This window comes from Pteropus medius, unplaced genomic scaffold (assembly GCF_902729225.1).
Source record: "Pteropus medius unplaced genomic scaffold, Ma_sr-lr_union100, whole genome shotgun sequence".
In the NCBI taxonomy this organism is placed as follows: Eukaryota; Metazoa; Chordata; class Mammalia; order Chiroptera; family Pteropodidae; genus Pteropus; species Pteropus medius.
This window is the reverse complement of record NW_024353517.1, coordinates 4,017,395-4,038,742: the sequence shown is the minus strand read 5'-3', so window position 1 is coordinate 4,038,742 and position 21,348 is coordinate 4,017,395. Positions and strand designations below refer to the sequence as shown.

General features: G+C 45.5%; 1 protein-coding gene across 10 annotated transcripts in view; it reads left to right on the top strand.

Moving 5' to 3' along the window:
- DGKG (diacylglycerol kinase gamma) overlaps window positions 1–21,348 on the top strand; it is a 189,093-nt gene that overhangs the window by 75,594 nt on the left and 92,151 nt on the right. For 9 of the 10 annotated variants that reach the window (XR_005650210.1, XM_039850497.1, XM_039850498.1 and 6 more), the window contains 7 exons: window positions 641–733; window positions 2,312–2,371; window positions 4,790–4,869; window positions 5,995–6,069; window positions 8,567–8,652; window positions 13,035–13,124; window positions 15,181–15,341. Coding sequence is in view for 9 of the 10 variants with exons in the window: in XM_039850497.1 (XP_039706431.1) it covers window positions 641–733; window positions 2,312–2,371; window positions 4,790–4,869; window positions 5,995–6,069; window positions 8,567–8,652; window positions 13,035–13,124; window positions 15,181–15,341 (645 nt within the window). In the remaining variant the exon portion in view is untranslated. The remainder of the gene's footprint in view (window positions 1–640; window positions 734–2,311; window positions 2,372–4,789; window positions 4,870–5,994; window positions 6,070–8,566; window positions 8,653–13,034; window positions 13,125–15,180; window positions 15,342–21,348) is intronic. The other variant, XM_039850499.1, reaches the window with a different exon arrangement.

The window sequence follows — 21,348 nt, the reverse complement described above, 5'->3', positions numbered from 1 at the left end:
CAATGTTCACTTCCCCTCTAGACACCTGGACCTGCCCGACCTGCCTGCAAAAGCAAACTTGGTGCCATGTCTTGTCCCCTTAACAAAGCCCCGTGGTCGGCCTCAAAAAGGGCGTGTCTCCAGATCAAACTGCAGAGCTCTTAAGATGCAGAGGTTGAGTCACGGGGTTTACTTCCAGCCTCTCATTAATTTGTTCGACAGGATCTTCCTTCCAGTGTCTCAGAGCCGAGGGAGCAGATATACAGGGAGCTCTCGGATCCACACAGGATGCCACACTGAAGGGTCACAGGCGGGCTCGTGACTGCTTTGCTCCAGCAGCCATTGGCAGCACTTGGTCTCTTCTCTGCCCATGGCAGACTGGTACCCTTAACCACATACAAGCACACACACACCACACACACACACAATGCAATAAAAGAGCACACAACACAGCACACATACACACACACACACACACACACACACACGACAATGCACACACACAACACACACACACACACATTCGGTTATACTGCCAAAGCCAGCAGTGCATCAGGATTTGGGGGCGCGCTAGACAGCTTGCCTACCCAGTAAACCTCCAAACCCTCATACTCGACATTTCCTTGGTCAGTTTCATTCACTCTCACGTTATTTCCTCCAGTTTCACCGCAAATGTGAATTATCCACGTTGTGTGATGGTGGGGAACTCAGGGACCACATCTTATTGCCTACCTCGATATGCCCAGTCACCCGGGTAAGTGCCGCCACCCTGCAGGGCTCTGCCCCCACTCCCACCCCTACCCCATGCACATTTCAGATGGAAGCAGCATTCAGACATTCACAATCCTCAGAGGGCTTCCTCAACAACCTTCGGGTGTGTGTTTTCAGCACAAGTTTAAATGAGGTCAGTGCCGCACCCGTGAGATTGTGACGAAAACTCTCCTGATTAAAATGGTTCCAACTGCTGGTGACCCAGAATGCTCTGAAATGGCCCATCGAGGAAAACACATTCCTTCGAAGCACCCTGCAGGCAGAGCACAGCTCAAGGAACCTCGGTCACCACCTGAGCATGGCTAGGGCTTGTCCCTTGTCCCCGTCAGCCTCTCTCCTGTGTCTACACATGGACTTCCCTCTGCTGGAGGATTTCTACTTTGGTGTCTCAGCCCTATTTGGAAATGAGTGTAGCAAAATTACACTTCTTTTATCTCCATCTGAAACTTTTCTGTCTCCTGGGTTGAAGATTCCTCTTTCAAAACAAGCACCAGACACCTTAATTGTCCCCTTTCCATCTTAAAGATGTTGCCAAGTCCCACCGATTCCTCACAGCTCATTCTTGGCTGGACCAGCCACTCCTTTCTCAGTAAAAACTGAAGAGAAACCTCCACTTTGGAAAACCATTTGGCAGTATCTTCCAAATTGTAAATACAAAACTTTACTACCTGACAAGACCTCTCCTTTGAATCTACCTGAGAAATAGGAGCATTTATTCCACCAAAATACATGCACGAGAATGTTTGGGGCAACTTTATTTATAACAGTGAAAATGTGGAAACAAACCAAAGAAACATTGATGGGAGAATAGATTTTTAAAAAAAGATGAGGCACATTTGTATCATGGAATGCTACATTGCAGTGGGAAAAAAACTATGCATAGATGCAAAATCATGGATAACTTCAAAGATATAATGCTGAACAAAAGAAGCTAGACTCAGAAAAAGACATGCTCTATGATTCATTTCTATGAAATTCAAAAGACAGGCAAAACCAGTATGGTCTCAGGAGTCACAGCCGCATGAGACCTGAAGAGGCAGTAGTTACAAGGGCATTCTGAATGCAGAAATTCATCAAGCTGTAGATTTAGATGTGAGCATTTTACTATATGTGAAATGAACCTCCCTAAAATAAATAATAAACATTTTTTAAAGCAAAGAGGAGGACATACAAAACTAAGAAAACTAACTCTTTCAACATCACATCATTTAGATAGTGCTGAGCAGAGAAGCCAGATCTAAGACCTTGCTTCTCAGAGCTGGAGCTTCTACATCAACAAAGTAGATTTCTGCCAATTTCAGTGTTTTCTCTCCCCATGTCTCTTCCAATGTCTCGAAGTTAAAGTCAGAGCAAAAGACGACAGAGTCCTGGAGAGTTCTAGAGAGACCCATAGGGAACCATTTCTTTTTTTAGGTCCAAAGCCCCACTTTGAGAAAGTCCTCCTACATTATACTGGTTTTCTGTTCTCTTTCTTTAAATTAACCATTTGTTTTTCTTCTGATCTCTTTTTTGATATTAGGCATTTTTTTAAAAGATGCTTGTCTTTCCTCTCTTCTCACAGGACAGGCAAGGCGGGAAGTCTGATGGCAGCGTGTCAGCGACGGGTGAACTTGTAATGCAGGTACCTTGGCGAGCCCAAGTCCGATTGATCATTCAAAGTTAGTCCAAGACTTTGGAGAGGAGGACAGGGTTTGGGTTCTAGAGAAATATATCTCAATATTTGCTTTTTTATTTGATCAATTATGTAACACAAGACACTTTATTTCCAACCTCTAGAATTACTTTGACCACCACACTGTAGGCAAGGGGTGAGAAGGGAGGTTGATTGATCCCATTGCTGATCTAATGGGCTTTATCGCCTTTTTAGGAACAAGTTGCATGAAACTTCAATATACACAGCCCCTAAATAATAACAAAAATGTGGCCTAACAACGGGTTTTCAAAGACTGCCAAGCTGTCTCCAGAATATGATTGACCAAAACGAAGCTAACACATCCAGAATTTCTTCTTCACCCTTAAATGTATACTTAAAAGCTAATTTTTCGCTTGGGTTCACCAATGAGCATCTGCTCTTTGTATCTGCCACAAAGTCGCAGGGAATGCAGGCAAGGCAGCATAGGGAGGTACAAAGAGTACTAGAAAAGGAGATAGACAACTAAGTCCTCCTCCTCTGCTTCTGAGTCTTACGTTTCCTTGTTTGAAAAGGGGCATAGCAATCCTTGCACTGCCTGTCTCCCAGAGATGCTACGAGATTAAATGAGAACATGCAGATTAATGTGTTTTGAAAATGAAAACAGAAGCAATGATGGGGCAACCTTAATAATGTGGGAAAGCTCTAGACACCTAGAAAGGCAGAAAGTCAAGTGGAGCAGACACACACACACACACAATGCAGGTATACAAGTTGTTTATAGCTGGCTTCCATCAGGTTATCCTGCATCTGTTCTCACTGAGCAGTGCCCTTGCTGTCAAGGTTGTTAAATATTTTGAGTATCACTCTCAGAGGTAAAGAATTACTTCTCAAGCTCCAAGGTGCTTCTGAGTGTCACGTAGACAGTCACCCTGGGCAGATGAGAAAATTCTTTAAAATCATAAAGAATGCTACCATTCATTTCAAACAGCATGGCTCAGTTTTTGCTGGGATTTTAGCTTGAGATCTGGAAAAGTGGGCATTAGATATTGATTGTGAAGCAGAGCTGCATCTCTGTATCAGTGTGTCCTTCAGCTAAATCCACAAGTATTTATTGAGCACCCACTCCTATATTTGGTGTTATGTGGTCTTTGGTAGGAGAGTTATACATACCTCCACCCTACTTTGGGGGCATTTAAAATCCAGTTGCTGTTTTGAGACATTTACCTAAGCAAATAAAAAACAAAATCAAATACAAAGACACAACAGCAAAAGAAACCCAGAAGAAAGCACACGTTTCAAGTGCAATCGTTTCGGTTGCAGTAATGCAGGAAAACTTCATAGAGGAAGTAGCTCTTGAACTTGGCCCTGAGACTGACAAGTTTTTTAAGAGGTTGCAAAGAAGGAAATGGGCATCTCAGGGCATTGAGCAGGAGAGGAAACAAGGGTGAGCCAGACCCACAGGGTGAGAATGCAGGAGACACGCTTGCTAGAGCCAGGCTTGGCTGGAACCGCAGTGAGGGTTAGAGTAATTAAGAGATAACAGTCGAATGGGGCTACCCAGAAACACCTTGGACACCAGGTTAAGAGATTTGGATTTTATCCTCTGGTCAATAAGGTGTCGTCAAAGGTTCTTAAGCAAGAGTCGCACGACTGATGTGATGTTCTGGGAAGGAACTACATGGGAACAACGGGACTTACTGAGCTGGAAAAGTCCCAAGCAGTGTGGTCACTGTGGCAGCTGCTAGAGAGAAAAGGACATTTCAGGGAAAGAATTGGCAGGATGAGGTGTCCCCCTGGATGACTGGGTGAATGATGATAGTGCCTTTAACTGAAACAGGGAGCCAGGAGAGAGGACTAGTTTTATGGGGGTGGGGAGGCAAGATAGGGCAGGTATGGGGCGTGTTGAGGTTTGGAGCAACCTGGTTGAAGACATCTGGTTGAAGGTTCCCACTGGGCAGTGAGAAATGTGGAACCAGGGCTCAGGAGGAAAATAGGTACCAGGGTGGAAGTGATGGTTACCTTTATGAATGTTATTTTATTTAGATGTTTGACCAGATCATATTCTAAGATCGTATTCAGTTACATCCCTCACTCTAATCTTGTGCTGTGGGCACAATGCCACAACATTGTTGAATGATTTGAAGCTATGGTGCCATTGTCCCATCTCTGATTTCAACCTCAAATCATTGTCACTATTAACACTACTTAAAGGCCACTCAAGCTGAAGAGTGGTCTGAACTGTTTAACCCCTCAAAAAACTCAGCCAGTGAACTCCCACCCTCCTCTCCCCCATGCCTGGAACTGCTTCCTATCCACCTCTCCCAGAAGCTGTCTTAGCACCAGCTCTCATCTCCTTCCCTCTACTGGCTGAAACAGAGCTAATTTCTTTTTCTTTTATCTTTTAAGTATAAGATCATCCCTACCCCGGGGACCCACCCCCTGTTGGTCTTGGTGAATCCCAAGAGCGGAGGGAGACAAGGAGAAAGGTATGTTCTCTTCTTTTTCAAAATAGAGAAGCTGGGACAGGCTCATGGGTCCTTTCTTCCTCTCAACCATAATAGAGTAGACTGTGGAGACAGGCAGATCTGGATTCGAATTCCAGCCCTACTACTTACTACTCGATGACCAGGTTCTAGTGACTTATTGTCCCTGTGCCTTGGTTTCTCCTCTGTAAATGGAGATAATAATTTCCCCTCTGATAGGGTTGTTTTGAGCGTTAAATTTGATACAGGGCTTAGCCTAGGGCCTGTCACATGAGCTATATTATGGCACCTAGAGTCAAACCTGAGATGCCTATCTCCTTCCTAGCCTCTCAAGTCTTTTCTTGATTTAAGAGATGTGGCGGGACTCATTTGATTGGAACCTCCTGAGAAAGCAGGGACTTGCCTCATCAGTGAAGGAGAGAGGGGGAATGGGCAAAGCAGCTCTGCCCCCCAGTCCTCTTCAGCTCTGGGGTAATGAACAGATGGCATGGTGATCTGGAATCTATGTTTTAAAAAATAATAAGTAGAGTTGAAGCAAGAGCTATGAGAATCCCCACCCAAGTCCAAGGGGCAGAGCAGCCCTTCTGAACTGACCGGATTAGTCCCAAGCTGGAGCTTTGAAACTAAGCCTAGATGGGGTCATCGTCACCAGCCCTCGCCTGCCCCAGTTCTTCTGCCTCTGTTTCCTCCTGCTTCCAGGATTTGGGGGTGGGGGTGGGGCCTTCGTATAGTCCACAAAAAGCAGAACTGGACTACCTAGAACATTCAGAATATTTTGGAGAAGGTCTTCATGAGGGAAAAACTTTTAGGTGAATGGAAGTTCTGTTTTCTGGGTTTCTCTGTCCTGTCTTCTCTGTAAAGGTTGGTACTTCTGGGGTTGCGGGTTAGAGGCTTGGATAATGGGGAAGCCTTGAATCAGGGGGTGAGGGCCTGAGTGCTGGTGGCTGGACCTGAGACTTCAGGGTCTGCAGGGCCTGCATTCTGTCTTCTCCCCTCTAGGGTTGAAATGGACCCTCATTCCCACCATCAATGGGCTCCAGAGATGTTTGCCCTACTGTGACTTCTCATGATGACATTCTCCTTCTCTGTCTCTCTCTCTCTCTCTCTTTTTTTTTTCCACCCCCATAGAATTCTTCGGAAATTCCACTATCTGCTCAACCCCAAACAAGTTTTCAACCTGGACAATGGGGGGCCTACTCCAGGGTACGGAAATATAATCCTTACTCTTTACTTCTCCCCCTTCCTCTTGAGTCTCTGAAGAAGATACCATTTTTTGTCACCTCTTGTTTGTCTTTTTCATCTGTGGACTTGTCTTTCCTGCCATTTTAGTCATTTCTCTTCTTTTCCTTACGTTTACTCTTATTTCCTCCTGGAGATGCTCAGGAACACTCATTATGTTTAACTCTGAGAAGTAGCCTCGTGCATACACCATTCATTTGATTGACAGGGTGGGCAGGCTGATAAATTATTTCAACTTATTTGCAAGGCTGTGTTAGCTGATATCTTCATGCTGAATTATCAGGGAGGAGGAAAGAATTTTCTTATCACTGTCAGTCAGCAGTTCTGCCGTGTGTTCTGTTGTGGGGCATTTTAGGATCAAAACAATTGGTTATTCAAAGACATCCCTTCTTTTCTAAATCATCCATTTTAGAGATTATTAAGCTACCCCAGCCCTTCTCCTCTGTCATTTGCCTACTGGCTATTTCACTGCTCATTAGAGAGGAAGAGCAATGAGAAGAGGCAAGGCAGACCCTTTGCAGCTTGACTGAAAGTATGGTGGGAGGAGGTGGTCCTGTGTCAGCACTAACGTGATGAGCCGTAGGTTCATGTAATCAGAGACCCCTCCAGCATCAGGACTGGAAGACACCGAAGACAGCTTTTTACCAGAGGAGCCAGTGCCCTGGAGAGGTGCTGGTCAGAGTCTATCTCAGTGCCAAGTCCTCGGGTCTGTGCACGCCGGGCTGGGCTTTTCAGCACACTTTGCCTTTCAGCCACTTTGCCCAACCTCTTAACATGTTTTTCTACTCTGGGTTCACCAAGACCCTGAGAAGGGCTGGAGTAAAGACTCTAAAAAGAAAATCTGCCCTGTCGTCAGTTGTTTGACATAAAGCTATTATTAATGGCAGTGGTAGTGTAAGACCCAGTTAAAAGGAGAAAGAAACGTGAGTCAGATTCAGCTCCTCTGCCATGATTTACCTGGAAAGCTAATTTCAGAGCCCACCTAAATTGCTGCGGGTGCCATCACAGTCACTGTGATTGCTACTTACTGCTCTGTTATGACTCGTGACCTAGCAGCAGCCCATGGATACCTTTACCAGCCCACTCTCTTCTCAGGCATTTTAAAAGTTGAATGCAGTACTCTAGCTTAACCTCATCTGTCCTAAATTGTTTTCGCCCTGGATGACAAGCCTGGTGGCAACTTCCAGAGCTGCTGTGCCTTAAGTATCTCTGATGTGTCAGTCCATAATTAGACAGGCTGTCTAGGTGAAGGGAGCCTCCATCAGAGTTTACTTCCTATAGGAGAGCAGGGAATGAAGGGGAAGAGAGGGAATGTGAATTTGCCCACACATGCATCAGTGACTCAGAAAGCCCCAGGGGTTTTCTCAGACCACCAGGCTGAGCAAAGAAGAAATACTGAGCTTCAGTTTCCCACATCCCACCCCCGAGGTGTCCACAAGTCATATTTGTTCTTAAGCAGAGGTTCTTAACTTTTCTGTGCCAGGATCCCATTTGGAAGTCTGATCAAGCCTGTGGACTCTTCCTCAGACTAATATTTAATATATAAAATGAAATATGTAGGATTACATACTAAGGAAATTAATTATGTTGAAAACGATTATCAAAATGTTTAAAAAAATTGTAATATGGGAATATATGTGATTTACTAACACATTATATAGCAAATTTCAGAGGCAGGTCTAATACCTATTGTAAATTAAAAGCAGTGACGAGCACAAATGACAGTATGAGACATCCGCCACGACTATAGTAAAACATTAAAATACCTATGATTTCGACTGCTGACGAGCCACAGGTATTGTTAATACCTCTGTGATTTGTCCCCTGCATTTGTAGTTAAAGGAAATGCTAAATTTCAGTTAGAGCTTAGGGAAGATAAGAATGTAACATTTTCTCTTTCAAGTTCTTGGCCCTCTGGATTCTATCCACAGACCCTTTGGAGGTTCATGGACCCCAGATTAAGAGGCCTGCTCCAAAGGGTTAAGGCCTCTGAGGGGAGATGGTGCTCACTGCACTTAGGTCTGGACCCACAGGCGAGCAAGATGAAGATCCAGCTAGTTCAGTACGTCTGACTTAAGGTGAGATTGTAAGGACAGTGCAGGCAAGAGAGCCAAAGGGGAATCGAAATATTGGGGGTGAGTCATATTGTTGCAAAGTAAGCAAACTATGGATTCTTCTGCACAAATAATAGACAGTTTCTAGAAAACCATTTTCTGTGTTGAATGCTGAGTCAGCGTCTCCTCAAACAAGGATGGCTCCTGAGATTCACACTCAATGCCATTGCTTAGTAAGTTCTGGTTTCAGAACATTAAGTCACCCTTTCAACCCCAAAAGGAATCAGGGTCATAACATACCCCCGGGGAAGGTGTGGAGGGGGCCGGGGGGACTTTGACTCAGGAGTGTCAGAGGTCAGCCATGACAGAGTAAACAAGACCATTTTGGCCTTTCTTCTACTTCCCAGACTGAACTTTTTCCGCGATACTCCAGACTTCCGTGTCTTGGCCTGTGGAGGAGATGGGACAGTCGGCTGGATTTTGGATTGCATTGGTAAGAATGGGCTGGGAGGCCTTTGCACTTTTCTTATAGTAAGTATATTTAAAGCCTAAGGAAGGCAATAAAAAAGAAAGAGAAATGGAGCCATGTCTTATTCATCCTTGTTTCTACTCTTGAACCAATGCTTGACTAAATATCTACTTTGGGTGGAAAAGAGAAAGAAAGAAGACAATGGAAGGATTCCCACAGCTACAGATGTGAAAATTCGTTTTAGGCCTTGCCTCAGAAACATCTTTCATGGTCAGGGTTTGGGCAGTGGCAGGCCAGGCCATATTGGGGGGTTAAAGGGAGGCAGGACCGAGATTCCAGGTAGATCCAGGGTGGATGATAAAGGTCAGAGAACCAAGCATAGATGCATAGCCCAGGGCAAATCACCTTGAGATGAGCATTTGGAGCCCAAGCCCAGAGAGCTCATCTAGAAAGTGCAGATCAGTGCAAAACAAAGAAAGGCAACGTTGGGCTGTGTCTGATACACCTAGATCAAAGGGGGAGTGGGAAGAGCCCAGGCTGTGAATCACAGGGGCCCTGGGTTCTAACCTCGCTCTGTCTGGATCTGTGGGTCCTTGGACACATCACCCCCAGTAAATGATGGAGACTGACTCTGTAATTCTTGGATGGAAATATATTCAAGATCTAACTCTGGAGAACTCAGATAAACACTGGAACATGGAACATAAGAACAGGAAAGGGAAGAGCTGGGGATAGCCATCATCAAGGTCTGAGACTGAACTCAGAGCCCTGCTTCCATCTTCCTGTCATTCGTTCCACAAATACTGCCTGTGCACCTCCTGTGCCAAGCTCTCCTTGATGCAATGGAGATGCAACAATGAACAAACGGACAAAAATCCCTCCCTCATGGAGCTTCCCTTCTAGAGAGCAGAGACAGGCAATAAACAAAGAAACAAGGAAAGCATATAATATGTCAGAATGGATATAAATATAGCGGGGAAGGGGCAAAGGGAGCTCAGCGGTGGGGGTAAGGGGTACGATCTCAGTCTTAGTGGTCAGGGGACCTGGAGGGAGTTGAGGTATGCAAATAGCTAAGGGAAGAGCAGTTCAGGCAGAAGGAGGAGCAGCTACAAAGGCCCTGGGGTGGGAGCAGGCCAGGCTGCTGAAGGCCCCAGGAAGGCTGCAGAGTGTGCCGGAGTGGAGCACATGAGGGGAGAGTGGCAGGGGATGAAGCAGAGATAGTGCAGGGCCAGGTCACCAGGACATGCAGGATATTGTACGAAATGTGGCTTTCATTGGGAAAAATCTCAAGACGCTGGATGGTTTTGAGCAAAGGAGGAGATTAAGAGAAAAGGGCGGAAGCAGGACAACCAGTTCGGAGGCTCCTGCAGTCATCCAAATGAGAGGTGACCGTGGCTTGGACCGCAGCAGAGAAAGAGGAGGTTGTGAGAAGTGGTTAGATTTTGAATATCTTTTGAAGGTGGAGCCAACAGGATTTGCTGACAGACTGGATGTGGGAGATGAGGGCAAGAGCAGAGTCGAGGAATGGCCAGGATAGACCCTGAATGGGGCAGGGAAGGCTGGGCCTCCAGGGGTCGTAAGCAGACTATCTGGAGGGGTGGGACCAGCACCTGCACACGTGCTGCCTTCTGCTCCCCCACAGGAACTTTGGTTTCCATAGACACAGCTCTGCCAAGCAGCCACCCACACTCTCCTGTCACCTGGGGCTCTGGAGTTGTTTGTGGGAGGAGGGAGGCACTCTCCAGGAGCCGAGGAAGGAAAAGCTGATCAGCAGAGGGTGGATGGCTGCAACAACGGGGGCTGCGCACACTGCTCCCTGTCCACCATGAAGGAGAAAGAGTGCTTTGGTGAAAAGTTTTATAAAATTCATCTGCAGAGGACGCAGGTGATAGAAGCTGCTCAAAACAGAAAGAAAGAAGGTCATGTGAAATGATCTTTTTCACAGGTTAGTGGCCCAAAGAGAAAAATCAGTAGTAAAAGGAATGACTGCACAATAGTCATTCATTCATTCATTCATTCAGGAAATATTGAGGCGCTTGTTCAGTGCTCTTTACCACCCCATTTTGGTCCCCTCTCAGACCTGCCCTCCCTCTATACCAGAGTGGTCTTCCCTGAATGTCAGTGGGTTCATGATGTGTGTAAGGTATATCAGTGGCTTCCCATTATTCTTAAGATAAAAATCAAAACTCTTCAAACGAACTACAAGGCCCTTGGTGGTCTAGCACCTTTCAGCCTTGTTTCACACTTCCCTCCTTCTCTCTCTAGAGTTCAGCCACCCAATCCCACTCTCAGACCCTTGAATGTACTAGTCCCTTTCACCTCTTACACAGGGCTTTTGCACAAGTTGTCCCACCTGTCTGGTACACTCCGCCAGCCTTCGATTGGTCAGCTTCTACTTCAGGTCCCAGCCAAAGTGGCTTCCTCAGGGGAGCCTTCCCTGACGTATCTCCTAGCTTCAATCACCTCATTATAGGACTATACTCTTTTCCTCTTCATTATGAATTTTAAATCGTGCCTCATTTATAGGAAGACATTATTAATATCTGTCTCCCTTTTGACTGCAGGTACCATGAGAGCCTGAGCCATGGCTTTTTCACCTGCTGTTAAAGCCAGAGCACCTAGCATAGTATCTGGCACATAATAGGACTTCAGTAAACAGATTTGGATGTACTCTGCTGAATGAGATATAGTTCCACAGGGACCTTACAGTGCATTCAAGGGACAAACGGGTAGTCATCACAGTGTGATGAGATCGTCCCTGGTGCTGAAAAAACACTAGAGAGGCACCTAGTCCAGACTAGGGCAACCAAGAAGGACCTCCCAGAGGCAGAATCTGAGCTGAGCAACACAAAGCTTGTGATTTAAGGCACTGAAAACACTTAGATGTGATTGACATATTGGGTGGGCAGTAGGATATAAGAAGCATGGGGCTAGAGAGGAAGGCAGATCCGAGAGGGGCCTAGTGTGCCATACTAAGGGGTGATGGGAGCCACGACAGTGTGAAAGCAGTGGACTAATGTGGTCAGGCTTGTGGTTCAAGGAATCATATCACACCTGAACATGGGTGTCTCCATGGGGATGGAGAGAAGAAATTGCTTGGAGATCTATTAAGGAGAAAGCACAGAGAAACTGATGCATGCATGGAGGAGGAGTGAGGGAGATAAGAAACTTAAGATGGCCTCCAGCTTTCTAGCCTCCATACTGTGAGGATGGTTGACCTGCTGAGATGGGGACTGTGGAAGAAGGAACAGACCTAAGGAAACGAGGGCCTGCCGGTCAAAGAGAACTGAATGTGCAGAGGCAAGGAGGCATGAACACAGACTATAGGTTCTGGGAACAATGACTGAGTCCAGTGCTTTGCTCCACCCTCCATCTCAGCTCTGGGTCATGCCTGAGCTCATTCCCGTTTTACTGGGGTAGCCCTAGCATAAGCCTCATGCAGGATGCTGATTCCTGCACATACACACACACTCCTGCCCCAGCGCTCCCCAGTCACATGCCTCGCATTCCATAGGCACCAGGTGAAGCGAGGTTTATGTACATGGCGCCCTCTGGAGCCCAATGGGTGCCTATGCCTCCTTCAGCTTTCCCAGTTAGCCAATGCACTACTGTAGATGGGCAGCCAAACTGAAACATATATATTCTGCTGTGCTTTCTCTAATGGTTCAGTCTGATGCTCCTTCACAATCAGCACAGGAAATAAGATTAGGAATCTGGATATTTGCAAATCTGGGAGGTGGTGGAAGTGGCAAACTGATATCTGGGTGCTAAATGACATCTAGAGGTTTTCATTATTAGACACAATGTTCTGTTTAAACTTTTGAACCTGAATGACTTGAGCTGTGGCATCTTTGGTTTTCCAAATGCCCCACCATTCCCTGATGTCTCAGACTTAACTGTTTTATCCATGCACCTGCCTAGTCACTGAAGAATGGAGGAGCATGGACTTGGAGCCACAGAAATCTGGGTTTGGATCATAACTCTGGAATTACTTTTCCTCAATGAACCTCAGTTTCATCTATGAGAAGATTAGTAATACTCTACAGGGTTGGTCTGAGGCATAAATGTAATAAGTGCAGGTAATCATTAAGGATTAAAACTGCTCAAACTTATCTTTTTGAAGTGTGTGCAATCACCCCAAAGGAAAGAATTAGTATGGAATTAGGATAAAGAGGTGCAAGGTACAGGGATACAGGTTTTGCTCAACATGAAAGAATCTTTGTAGTGGTCAGCATACCGCAGATGGAAGAGATGGCTTTAGGAAGTGGTGTGTTCCCCATCATGGGAGGTATTCAAACAAAGATCTCTATAGAGGAGTTCAAGCATCAGATCAGAGATAACTAGATAACTCAAACACTCAGTAACCCCATGGCATATGGTTCTCTCTTCCTTTGCATGGGCTGTAGATAAGGCCAACTTTGCAAAGCATCCACCAGTGGCTGTCCTGCCTCTTGGAACAGGAAATGACCTGGCCCGCTGTCTCCGCTGGGGAGGAGGTGAGTCTGCCTGTCAGTGGCAAGCTTCCCAATCGACAGGGATGCTCCACAAAGCAAGGTTGAACTTCCTTTTTAGAGATCACATTCCACAGAGTAATACGCAACTCTGGGGTCAGATCGGCTCCATGACTGTTTTCCTGTCCTCCATTCCACGCCGAGGCCGATGCTTACTCCTCAGTATATTTATTGTCATCCTGAAACTAGCCAGCCTCTCCCAGTAGAACAAGTCATAGAGCTCCTTTGTCTCCTCCCCAGAGCTCATCCCAGTAGGGGCTCTCTTAGACAGGGGTTTCTGCATAAAATTCCCCTTTCCAAATTACTGATCCCTTCTGAATTAGGACTCAGAATGCAGACTGAAAAGCCACATCACTGGCTCTTAGGTGCATCCAGATCATCCTAGATATGCGTGGCAATGGACCCTCATTTTGAAATTCCCCTAAGGGGGAACTCAGTAACAAGCTTACAGGGTGATGGCAGGAGCTAGGGAGAACTTTGCAAACTGCAACCAGCCCCTGCAACCAGCCCCAGGAACTGGGCATGTTCCAGAGAGTGGAGAAGTTCAGGCCAGCATGTGGAGCAGACAGATCAGTCGGGCAAGCAGAGTTGGGGTGGGACTGCAGATGGCTGATCAAATCAGAGAACAATTCAAGACCAGACCAGGCAGTGGTCAGTGTTCAGAGGTCGGTGCATGCTTGGTGGGCGGGGGCAAAGCAAGCAGTAGCCAGCCCTAGAAAGAAGTTGGCAGACATGAGAAGAGCTACCAGGGTCCTCAGCCACACGCTGAGACTAGGGAAGAGCCCTCCGCTCAAAAGAGATAAGCAGAGTGTGGCCCCATGCTCTGGGCACTTGAGAAGCATAGGCAAAAATTTCATGCAGGAAACCCAGCCTGTGCTCCCAGGTAGCCTGATGGCTACACAGTTGCTACCACTGCTATCTTGTGGGGCATCCCCTAAGCTGCTGACCAAAGCCCTAACAACTTGAAAATACTCTTCGAGGTTGCCGGCAAAGGTAAGCAGAAACGTGGAAGTGTTATTTAAAAGAAAAAACCGTCTCTCCCATTAACCTCTCATCACTTACGATTCACTTTCTGTGTTAGTTTTCTATTGCTATCTAACAAATTATCATGAACGTGAGGCTTAAAACATCCCTTTATTAGCTCACAGTCCTGTAGGTCAGGAGTCCTGGAGCAAGGTAACTGGGTTCTCTGCTCAGGGCCTCACAAGCTGAAATCAAGACATCAGACAGACTATGCTCCTCCATGAAGGCTCTGGGAGAAGAATTTGCTTCTAAGCAAATTTGGGTTGTTGGCCAAATTCAGTTTTTTGTGGTTGTAGGACTGGGTCCCTGTTCCTTTGCTGGTTATGAGCTGGGACCCCTCTCAGATGCTGAAGGCCTCCTACATTCCTTGCCAGATAGATTCCTCCATCTTCAAAGCTGGCAACAGAGAACCTTCCTCCATCAAAGTCCTCTCAAGCTTTGAATCAATTTCCTAAGGAAAAGCCCAGTCCTTTCTGAGGACCCCCCAAGTTAGGTCATCTCCACCCAGGATAATCTCTCTTTCTTAAAGTCAACTGCACCATATAATGTACCTAATCGTGACGGTGACTATCCTATCTTATTTACAGGTTTTGAATGGTGTATACACTGGTGGTGGGGGGCAGGGTTCATGAGGACCATCTTAAAATTCTGCCTGCCATACTGCTCATCTCTGACATGACACGGTCCAGAAACAGATCTTTTGTTCTTCCCAACCACCCAGCCCACCAGTTCTCTAGGGCTTGCTTCGGCTATACAGCCTGACCACCTGTGGCCAGCACCCACCCCAGTCCTGCTACTCTGACTTTCACATCTCCTCCAGCTTTCTCTCTGATTACTCTGTATTGTCCTCTCCTTCTCTGTGGCTCAGGGAGCCTGACTTTGTCTGTCTGGCCAACAGACGCCCTGGGGAGTCTCCTGGTCACAGACGCCCACAGGGTTCCCAGCATGGACAGTTCTCTGCGCATTAGCAACAAGTTAGTTTTCTACGTTGGGACAAATGCAATTCCATTCTCTACAGGTTACGAAGGGGGCAGCCTGACAAAAATCCTGAAGGACATTGAGCAGAGCCCCTTAGTGATGCTGGACCGCTGGCACCTGGAAGTCATCCCTAGAGAGGAGGTGGAGAACGGGGACCAAGTCCCATACGACATCATGAACAACTATTTCTCCATTGGTGTGGTGAGTTGGCACGGGTTCACCTTTCTGCATGGAAGAGAAATGCCCAGGTGGGCGGGAAAGGTTCTAGTCCTTTATTGTCCCCCTCTGGGTCCCTACACTTTACATCTCTCCGCTGACCCCAGCCTTCACTTGGGTCCAGGCATTCTTGTATCTGGCCTGGGCATGGACACCCTAATTGCACCAAGGCTCCAACTTTGATTATAGAGGAAATTCCTTCCCCTTATAATTTTAACTAACACAAGAAAAGACAGGACATTTTTCAAAAGACTTATTTACCCTTTGGATAATTTGAAGCGTTGAAGAAAAGCAGCACCAAGAAACAACCAATGGGTGAGTTCAGGAGGAAGGAGACTCACATGAGCTTCCAGAGTTGGGAATTCTGATCCTCCAGGGAGGACCGCATGGTCCCAAGGTGGCTTGGCTGGCTCAGCTCCAGAATTCTTTCTTTCCTGTTTTCTCCCTTAATCCCAACCCTGTTCCCCACACTCTGAGTGCTCATAATCCTCTGGGGGCACCTCCCCTGACTGACCCCTCCAGCTGAGCTCTGTGTTCCTCCTTAGTGCTCCCATAGTCCTCTGTACTCAGTGTACTCTCTGCATTATATTGAAGGGACTGGTATAATATGCTTGTTTTGTCCCTCCTCCCCCAATGCGCACGCACGCACACACACACACGCACACGAGTAGTGCCCAGTTTTTCTTTCTTTCCCCAGTCTCCAGCATATCTAGTACAGCTCAGTTAGTTTGTTTTGCTGAATTCGGCTTCTGGTCCAAGGAGTACAGGGTGGACACTGCTCCCCAAACTGGTAGGGACGGGATGTGAAGAGAAGGAATCAATCATTTCCATAAATAGAGCTCTGGCACTAGCTCCTACTGTGTGTTCTCAACTGTGCCAGACTTTATGTATTTTCGTCCTCAACAGCAATCCTGTTGGTATCATTGTCCCCACCATCACCATGTACAGGTGAGGCCTCGGGATACTGGATGAGCAAGGGGCAGAAATAGCATATGCACACTGTGCCTCACTCTGAAGCCAGGCTCTTTCCTCTGTGTCCGTCTTGGGAATTACGCTGCCCATTTTCATAAGCATTTGAGTCCCTCCAGACCTAGACTGTGTGATGCCTGCATGCCTCAGTCATCCCAACTTGTGTCCTTTTTGACAATTTTGGTGGTTTAAAAAAGAGAAAGAAGAGATATATTGAGGGAAAAGCAGGTTTAAAGAAAGGGTTTTGTTTTTTTAGTAAGACTAAAAGGAAACCATGGAAGAGGAAAGGATTAATGATAATAATACCTAATATTTACAAGATTTAAAGTTTATCATATTTACAGATGTTTTCTTGATTTCTGTGACTACACTGAAGGGCAGTATCACCTCCATTTCATAGGTGAGGAAACAGACAGATTAAGGGATTTGCCTTCGTTTTCTGGCTCCTAATCCAGCACTCTTTTTCTATTACTAAAACAGAAGACAGGAGCATTGCCGGACCATGATAGGTTCTGAGAGGATGGAAGTGTTGGACCAGGAGTGAATTCAGGGGTCCCTGTGCCCAATCTGGTTTATCTTCCCAGGTCCCCTGCCCTCAGTTGGGAAAGATGTCTTTCCCTAAGCCTCTTCCAGCTCCCCCTACAGTGACCTAAGCAGACCCCTCCCTCCTTTTCTTGGCTCAAAGGCCCCACTTCTTTTTGGACCACCTGTTCAGACTCCATTTCCCTTAATGAGAACACACGGTCTTTACCTCCTACGAATCAGACACAACTAACAGGGCTGGCATTCAGGGGGCTTCTGGAGCATGAGCTTCCCATCATTACAGCTGCGTAAAAACTCTGTGTCTTTTGCCAATAGTAACGAGAGTATAACTTGCTAACGTTTATTGGGTACTTACTGCACACTAGGCACAGTTTCCTTATTGGTAGATATTGTCATCGTCCTTTTGCATTTTGTAGGGAAGTGTAGGTACAGAGACAGGTCCAAGCTGGTGAGTGGTAAAGCCAGGAGGCACTACTGTCGTGCTCCAGAGCCCACTGAGCTGTGGGCCATGAGCCTGGCAGCCTCTCCACAACCCCCTCCAGCAGCATTTGGGTGCCCGGGATGGGGGGACCTCCAAATTTAATGTGTGATGGCTCACCTATGCCCTTTGTCAGAAAAGCAAATTTCACCCCCTTGATTCGCATTCTGATTCAGTTGGTCTGGGAATTTGCTTTTTTAACAGACCCCTGAGATAATTTTTATGCAAATGGTCCTGCCCAAGTCTTCAGTGAGTGAACACAACCCATTAGAGCAGAGAATGGTCAAGGAAGTGGTTCTTCAAAGGAGCAGAAACCAGAACTAAAACAGATGAAAGAGAATAAAGACCGAGAGAGGGGGCAAACCAGCACCTATAAGCAACCAGCCAGAAGTACGAGCTGAGTAGTGCAGGGTGACCTGTACGGGAACTTCTAGAAGGCAAGTTACAGTCACAGCTGCCTTCAGAGTCTTCAGCCCTTAATCTTCTCTCCTTACCACACCCAGCTCTGACTGCCCAAAACAACACGATTCCTGACCATCTCTATACCCCATCTCTACACCGTACCATATACAAAGAAAAAAACTCACTTAGTATTAGCTGACCAAATGGATGAACACAGTAAAGAGGAATAGACAACTACCCCCGCCCCCCCCAACTAGATAACCAAGCCTAATTCTAAGAGCCAAGACCGATCATGGTTTTAATTCATTCTTGCAAATAAGTGAGGGAGGAGGGAAGAAGACCAACTAATTGTCCCCCAAGGAAATGCATACAAATAGATTCTCCATCATACTCAGTGGTCAAGATATTTATTTGCCCGAGGCTAACTTATAATAATCTAGTCTGTTCATCTTTCAAATTATGAAGAACTCCACAGTATCTTTCCTTATGATTTTTTTCATACACCTTTCGCTTGTGCATGTTTAGTATTTTATTGCAAAGCAGTGAGGGACCAGGACTGTGTTTTACCTCCTCAGTGTGCCCTTAGCCTTCTCTCAATAAAATGTTTGCAGGGTTTGTGTGCTTGCTCTTTAAAAATTGGAAAGGGAAATTCTTGAGAAAACAAGTAACCAACACACAACCCTAACAGAATCTGGGGCTGACATTTGCAGAAGCTCTTGCTCCGTATTTGACTTCCCAAACTTGTAAGAGGAGAAGTAGGTATGTAAACCAACCTAAGGTTTTACTTCCTTATGATGATTACAGTCTGTTTCCTTTGGCAAAAGGAGCCTTCCAAAGTCTTTGCCTCTTTTGAAGGGCCTGGAATATCTATTGATATCAAATGTCTGCTGCCTTGCATTTGCAAAGGTGATGACAATGACTGCTGCTGTGGTGCCCTTGGGTGGTATAGAATTTGCCCTGACAGTTCACTCCATCCCCTTGTTAACGACAAAACGCATTTAATAAACAAGACAGACTCTCCTGGCCTAACCAGGGAGTGACTGTGGCCTCCTTGTCACCACATTCCTATCACCCACATACATGCCAGCTCCCCTCAGTGAAGAGTTGAGATAGTTGGCCTTCTCAGTCCTCTGATAACATCCATTGGCAGGAGATTTTAAACACAGTCATTCAGGATGCTACTTCCTCTGACTTCTCTGGCCTTCTCGTCTCTGCTCTTTATTTTTGGATTTGCAGAAATGTCAGGATGGCCAGGTATCAGTGACAGGAAGTTTGAAACTGCGAAATAATTCCTAGGGTATGTGTAACTCTGAATGCCTCAAAGGCTCTGCTTTCACTGAGCCTTAACAGGACGAATGAACAGCTAATCCCTTGATTCAATGAAATCTATTTCTGATGCTAAGGGAACCCAGGGGCCAAGAAGAGGCCACAGCCATCACACTAACCCACACACCATTTTCCACCTTACAGACTGTACTTATCAGACTTCACCAGCCAAGTTTCCACAATCATATGCCTCCTACCAATTAGGGAGTGTGTGTGGCGTGTGTGTGTGTGTGTGTGTGTGTGTGTGTGTGTGTGTGTGTCATCATTTTCGCTGCAACCTTTGGATTCCCTCAGCCTCAGGTTTTTGTCTCAATTTAGACTACCTACGAGAGCCATAAAGCTACTAAAACAATAGGACCCACTGAAAGGTGTCTTGAACAAGAGGTCTACACTCTTTTTTATGCCATAATTTTTCAGAACAATTCAAATTTCAAATATTCTGTCTTATTGTCTCCTCTCTGTCTTTTTATCTCCATAAGTTGCTAAAGTGACTTACACCTGCATCGTCCAATATTGTAGCCATTAGCCACACGTGGCTAGTGTGTACCTAAAGTAGGGCTAGTCTAAATTGAGAGATGTGGTGAAGTGTAAAATACACACTAAATTTCAAAAATGTGGTATGGAGAAAAGAATTTAAAATATCTCTGTAATTTATATGTTAATCACATGATGTAAGGATAATATCTGTTAATTAAATATGTTATTAAATTTAATTTCCTCTCCTTTCACTTTTTTAATGTGGCTGCTAGAAAGTTTTTAATTTATTTCTACTGGACATCACTGGCCTAGACATCTCGCTATCTCGACATCCAAATGACTGCTGCTTATATTTGAAAAGGGCACAAAAGTCTTTTACCCAACTGTGCTCTTAAAGTTTTAGTTCAGGAAAGAGTAGCTGCATGGCCAAACTGCTGTCATCTCCTCTTCATCCCACACCTCAGAGAGAAGACCCCAAAAAGTGAGGCTGTCAAAAATGCCATCATCACTTCCACAGGTTCAAGTTTCCCATCTACACCCCACTCTCTTCAGAACAGAAGTCTCATTTTGCTGTAATTATTACCAGGAAAGCGTTTGAACCATTGTAGGTAGCACCAGTTTCCAAAATTTAAATGACATCACTACTGAAAGTAAGTACACTCAGATCAGTACCTGACACAGAGAAGCTCAACAAAGAGTGAAGGTGAATCTTAATTCTTTTTAATCCTCAGGTGGGGAAATACGGTCAAGGCTCTGACCGTATTTCCCCCTGAACAGCAAAGGAACTGCTGGACTCTCCTTCGCTACTTTGTGCATTTACCAAGGAATTACAATGTCAAATTATGAACCACATGCTTAACTAATAATATTACAAAGGCTGGTCTTTGTGAAAAGAAGTTTTACAGGACCTAGTTATAAAAAACCAAGGATTATCGGACCGACATAGAAGGAGGGGGCCTGTGCACATATCCCAGAGGATAAAAAAGCCAGGAGCCAGTCACAGCAGCATTGGGAGCAGGGATAGTGAAGTACAAATTGTGCCAGGCAACATATGATTGCTTTTTTCTTTTCTTTTCTTTCTTTCTTCCTTTCTTTTTTTTTTTCCTGACAGAAGAAAATTAGTGCTTTGAAGGAACCCAAGTAGATAGAATGTTTTCTTGACTTCTAGAGAAGCACTTGACAGATGTCATATGAATGTTATTCAGAGTGTTCACTGAAACTTGCTCAGAGAGAGGGAGGTGGGCGCAGTCTGGCAGCATGAAGCACGGCTGCCCGGAGAAGCTGTGCAGGCTGGATAAGCCTGGGGGACAGAGGCTTCCCAGGGGTTTGCACATCTCCCACCGTGTGTCCACAGGGGTGCCTGACCAAGACCTTAAACTCTGGATGTGTCTTAAACTAAAAACTAAAAAATTAAGCAAGAGCTAGAGTTTAAAAAAAAATGTTAAATTCCCAAGACGTGATTTCAGCAAGGAGTGTTTGCCAACCACAAAATAATTGCAGAAGCTCCTCTTTGCTCTTTAACTTGCTTTTGGATTTTTGTCCCCACCATTAGCTTGTATTTTACACACCACACACAGCACATGCTCAAAAAATGCTTCTTCACTGCACTATATCTTCTGATGTTAAAAAAAAAAAATTAGAAAAAAATTTTTGTAGTTTCCATATCAAGAAAAGGAATTAACATGTACTAGCTAAAAATTCACTGAATGGAATTTCAGTTCTCTTTTAGCCACATATTCCAGTAAATAAGTTTCTGTACCTTTTTCCCCTGCACAAATCTGAATCAGTTCCCTTGTT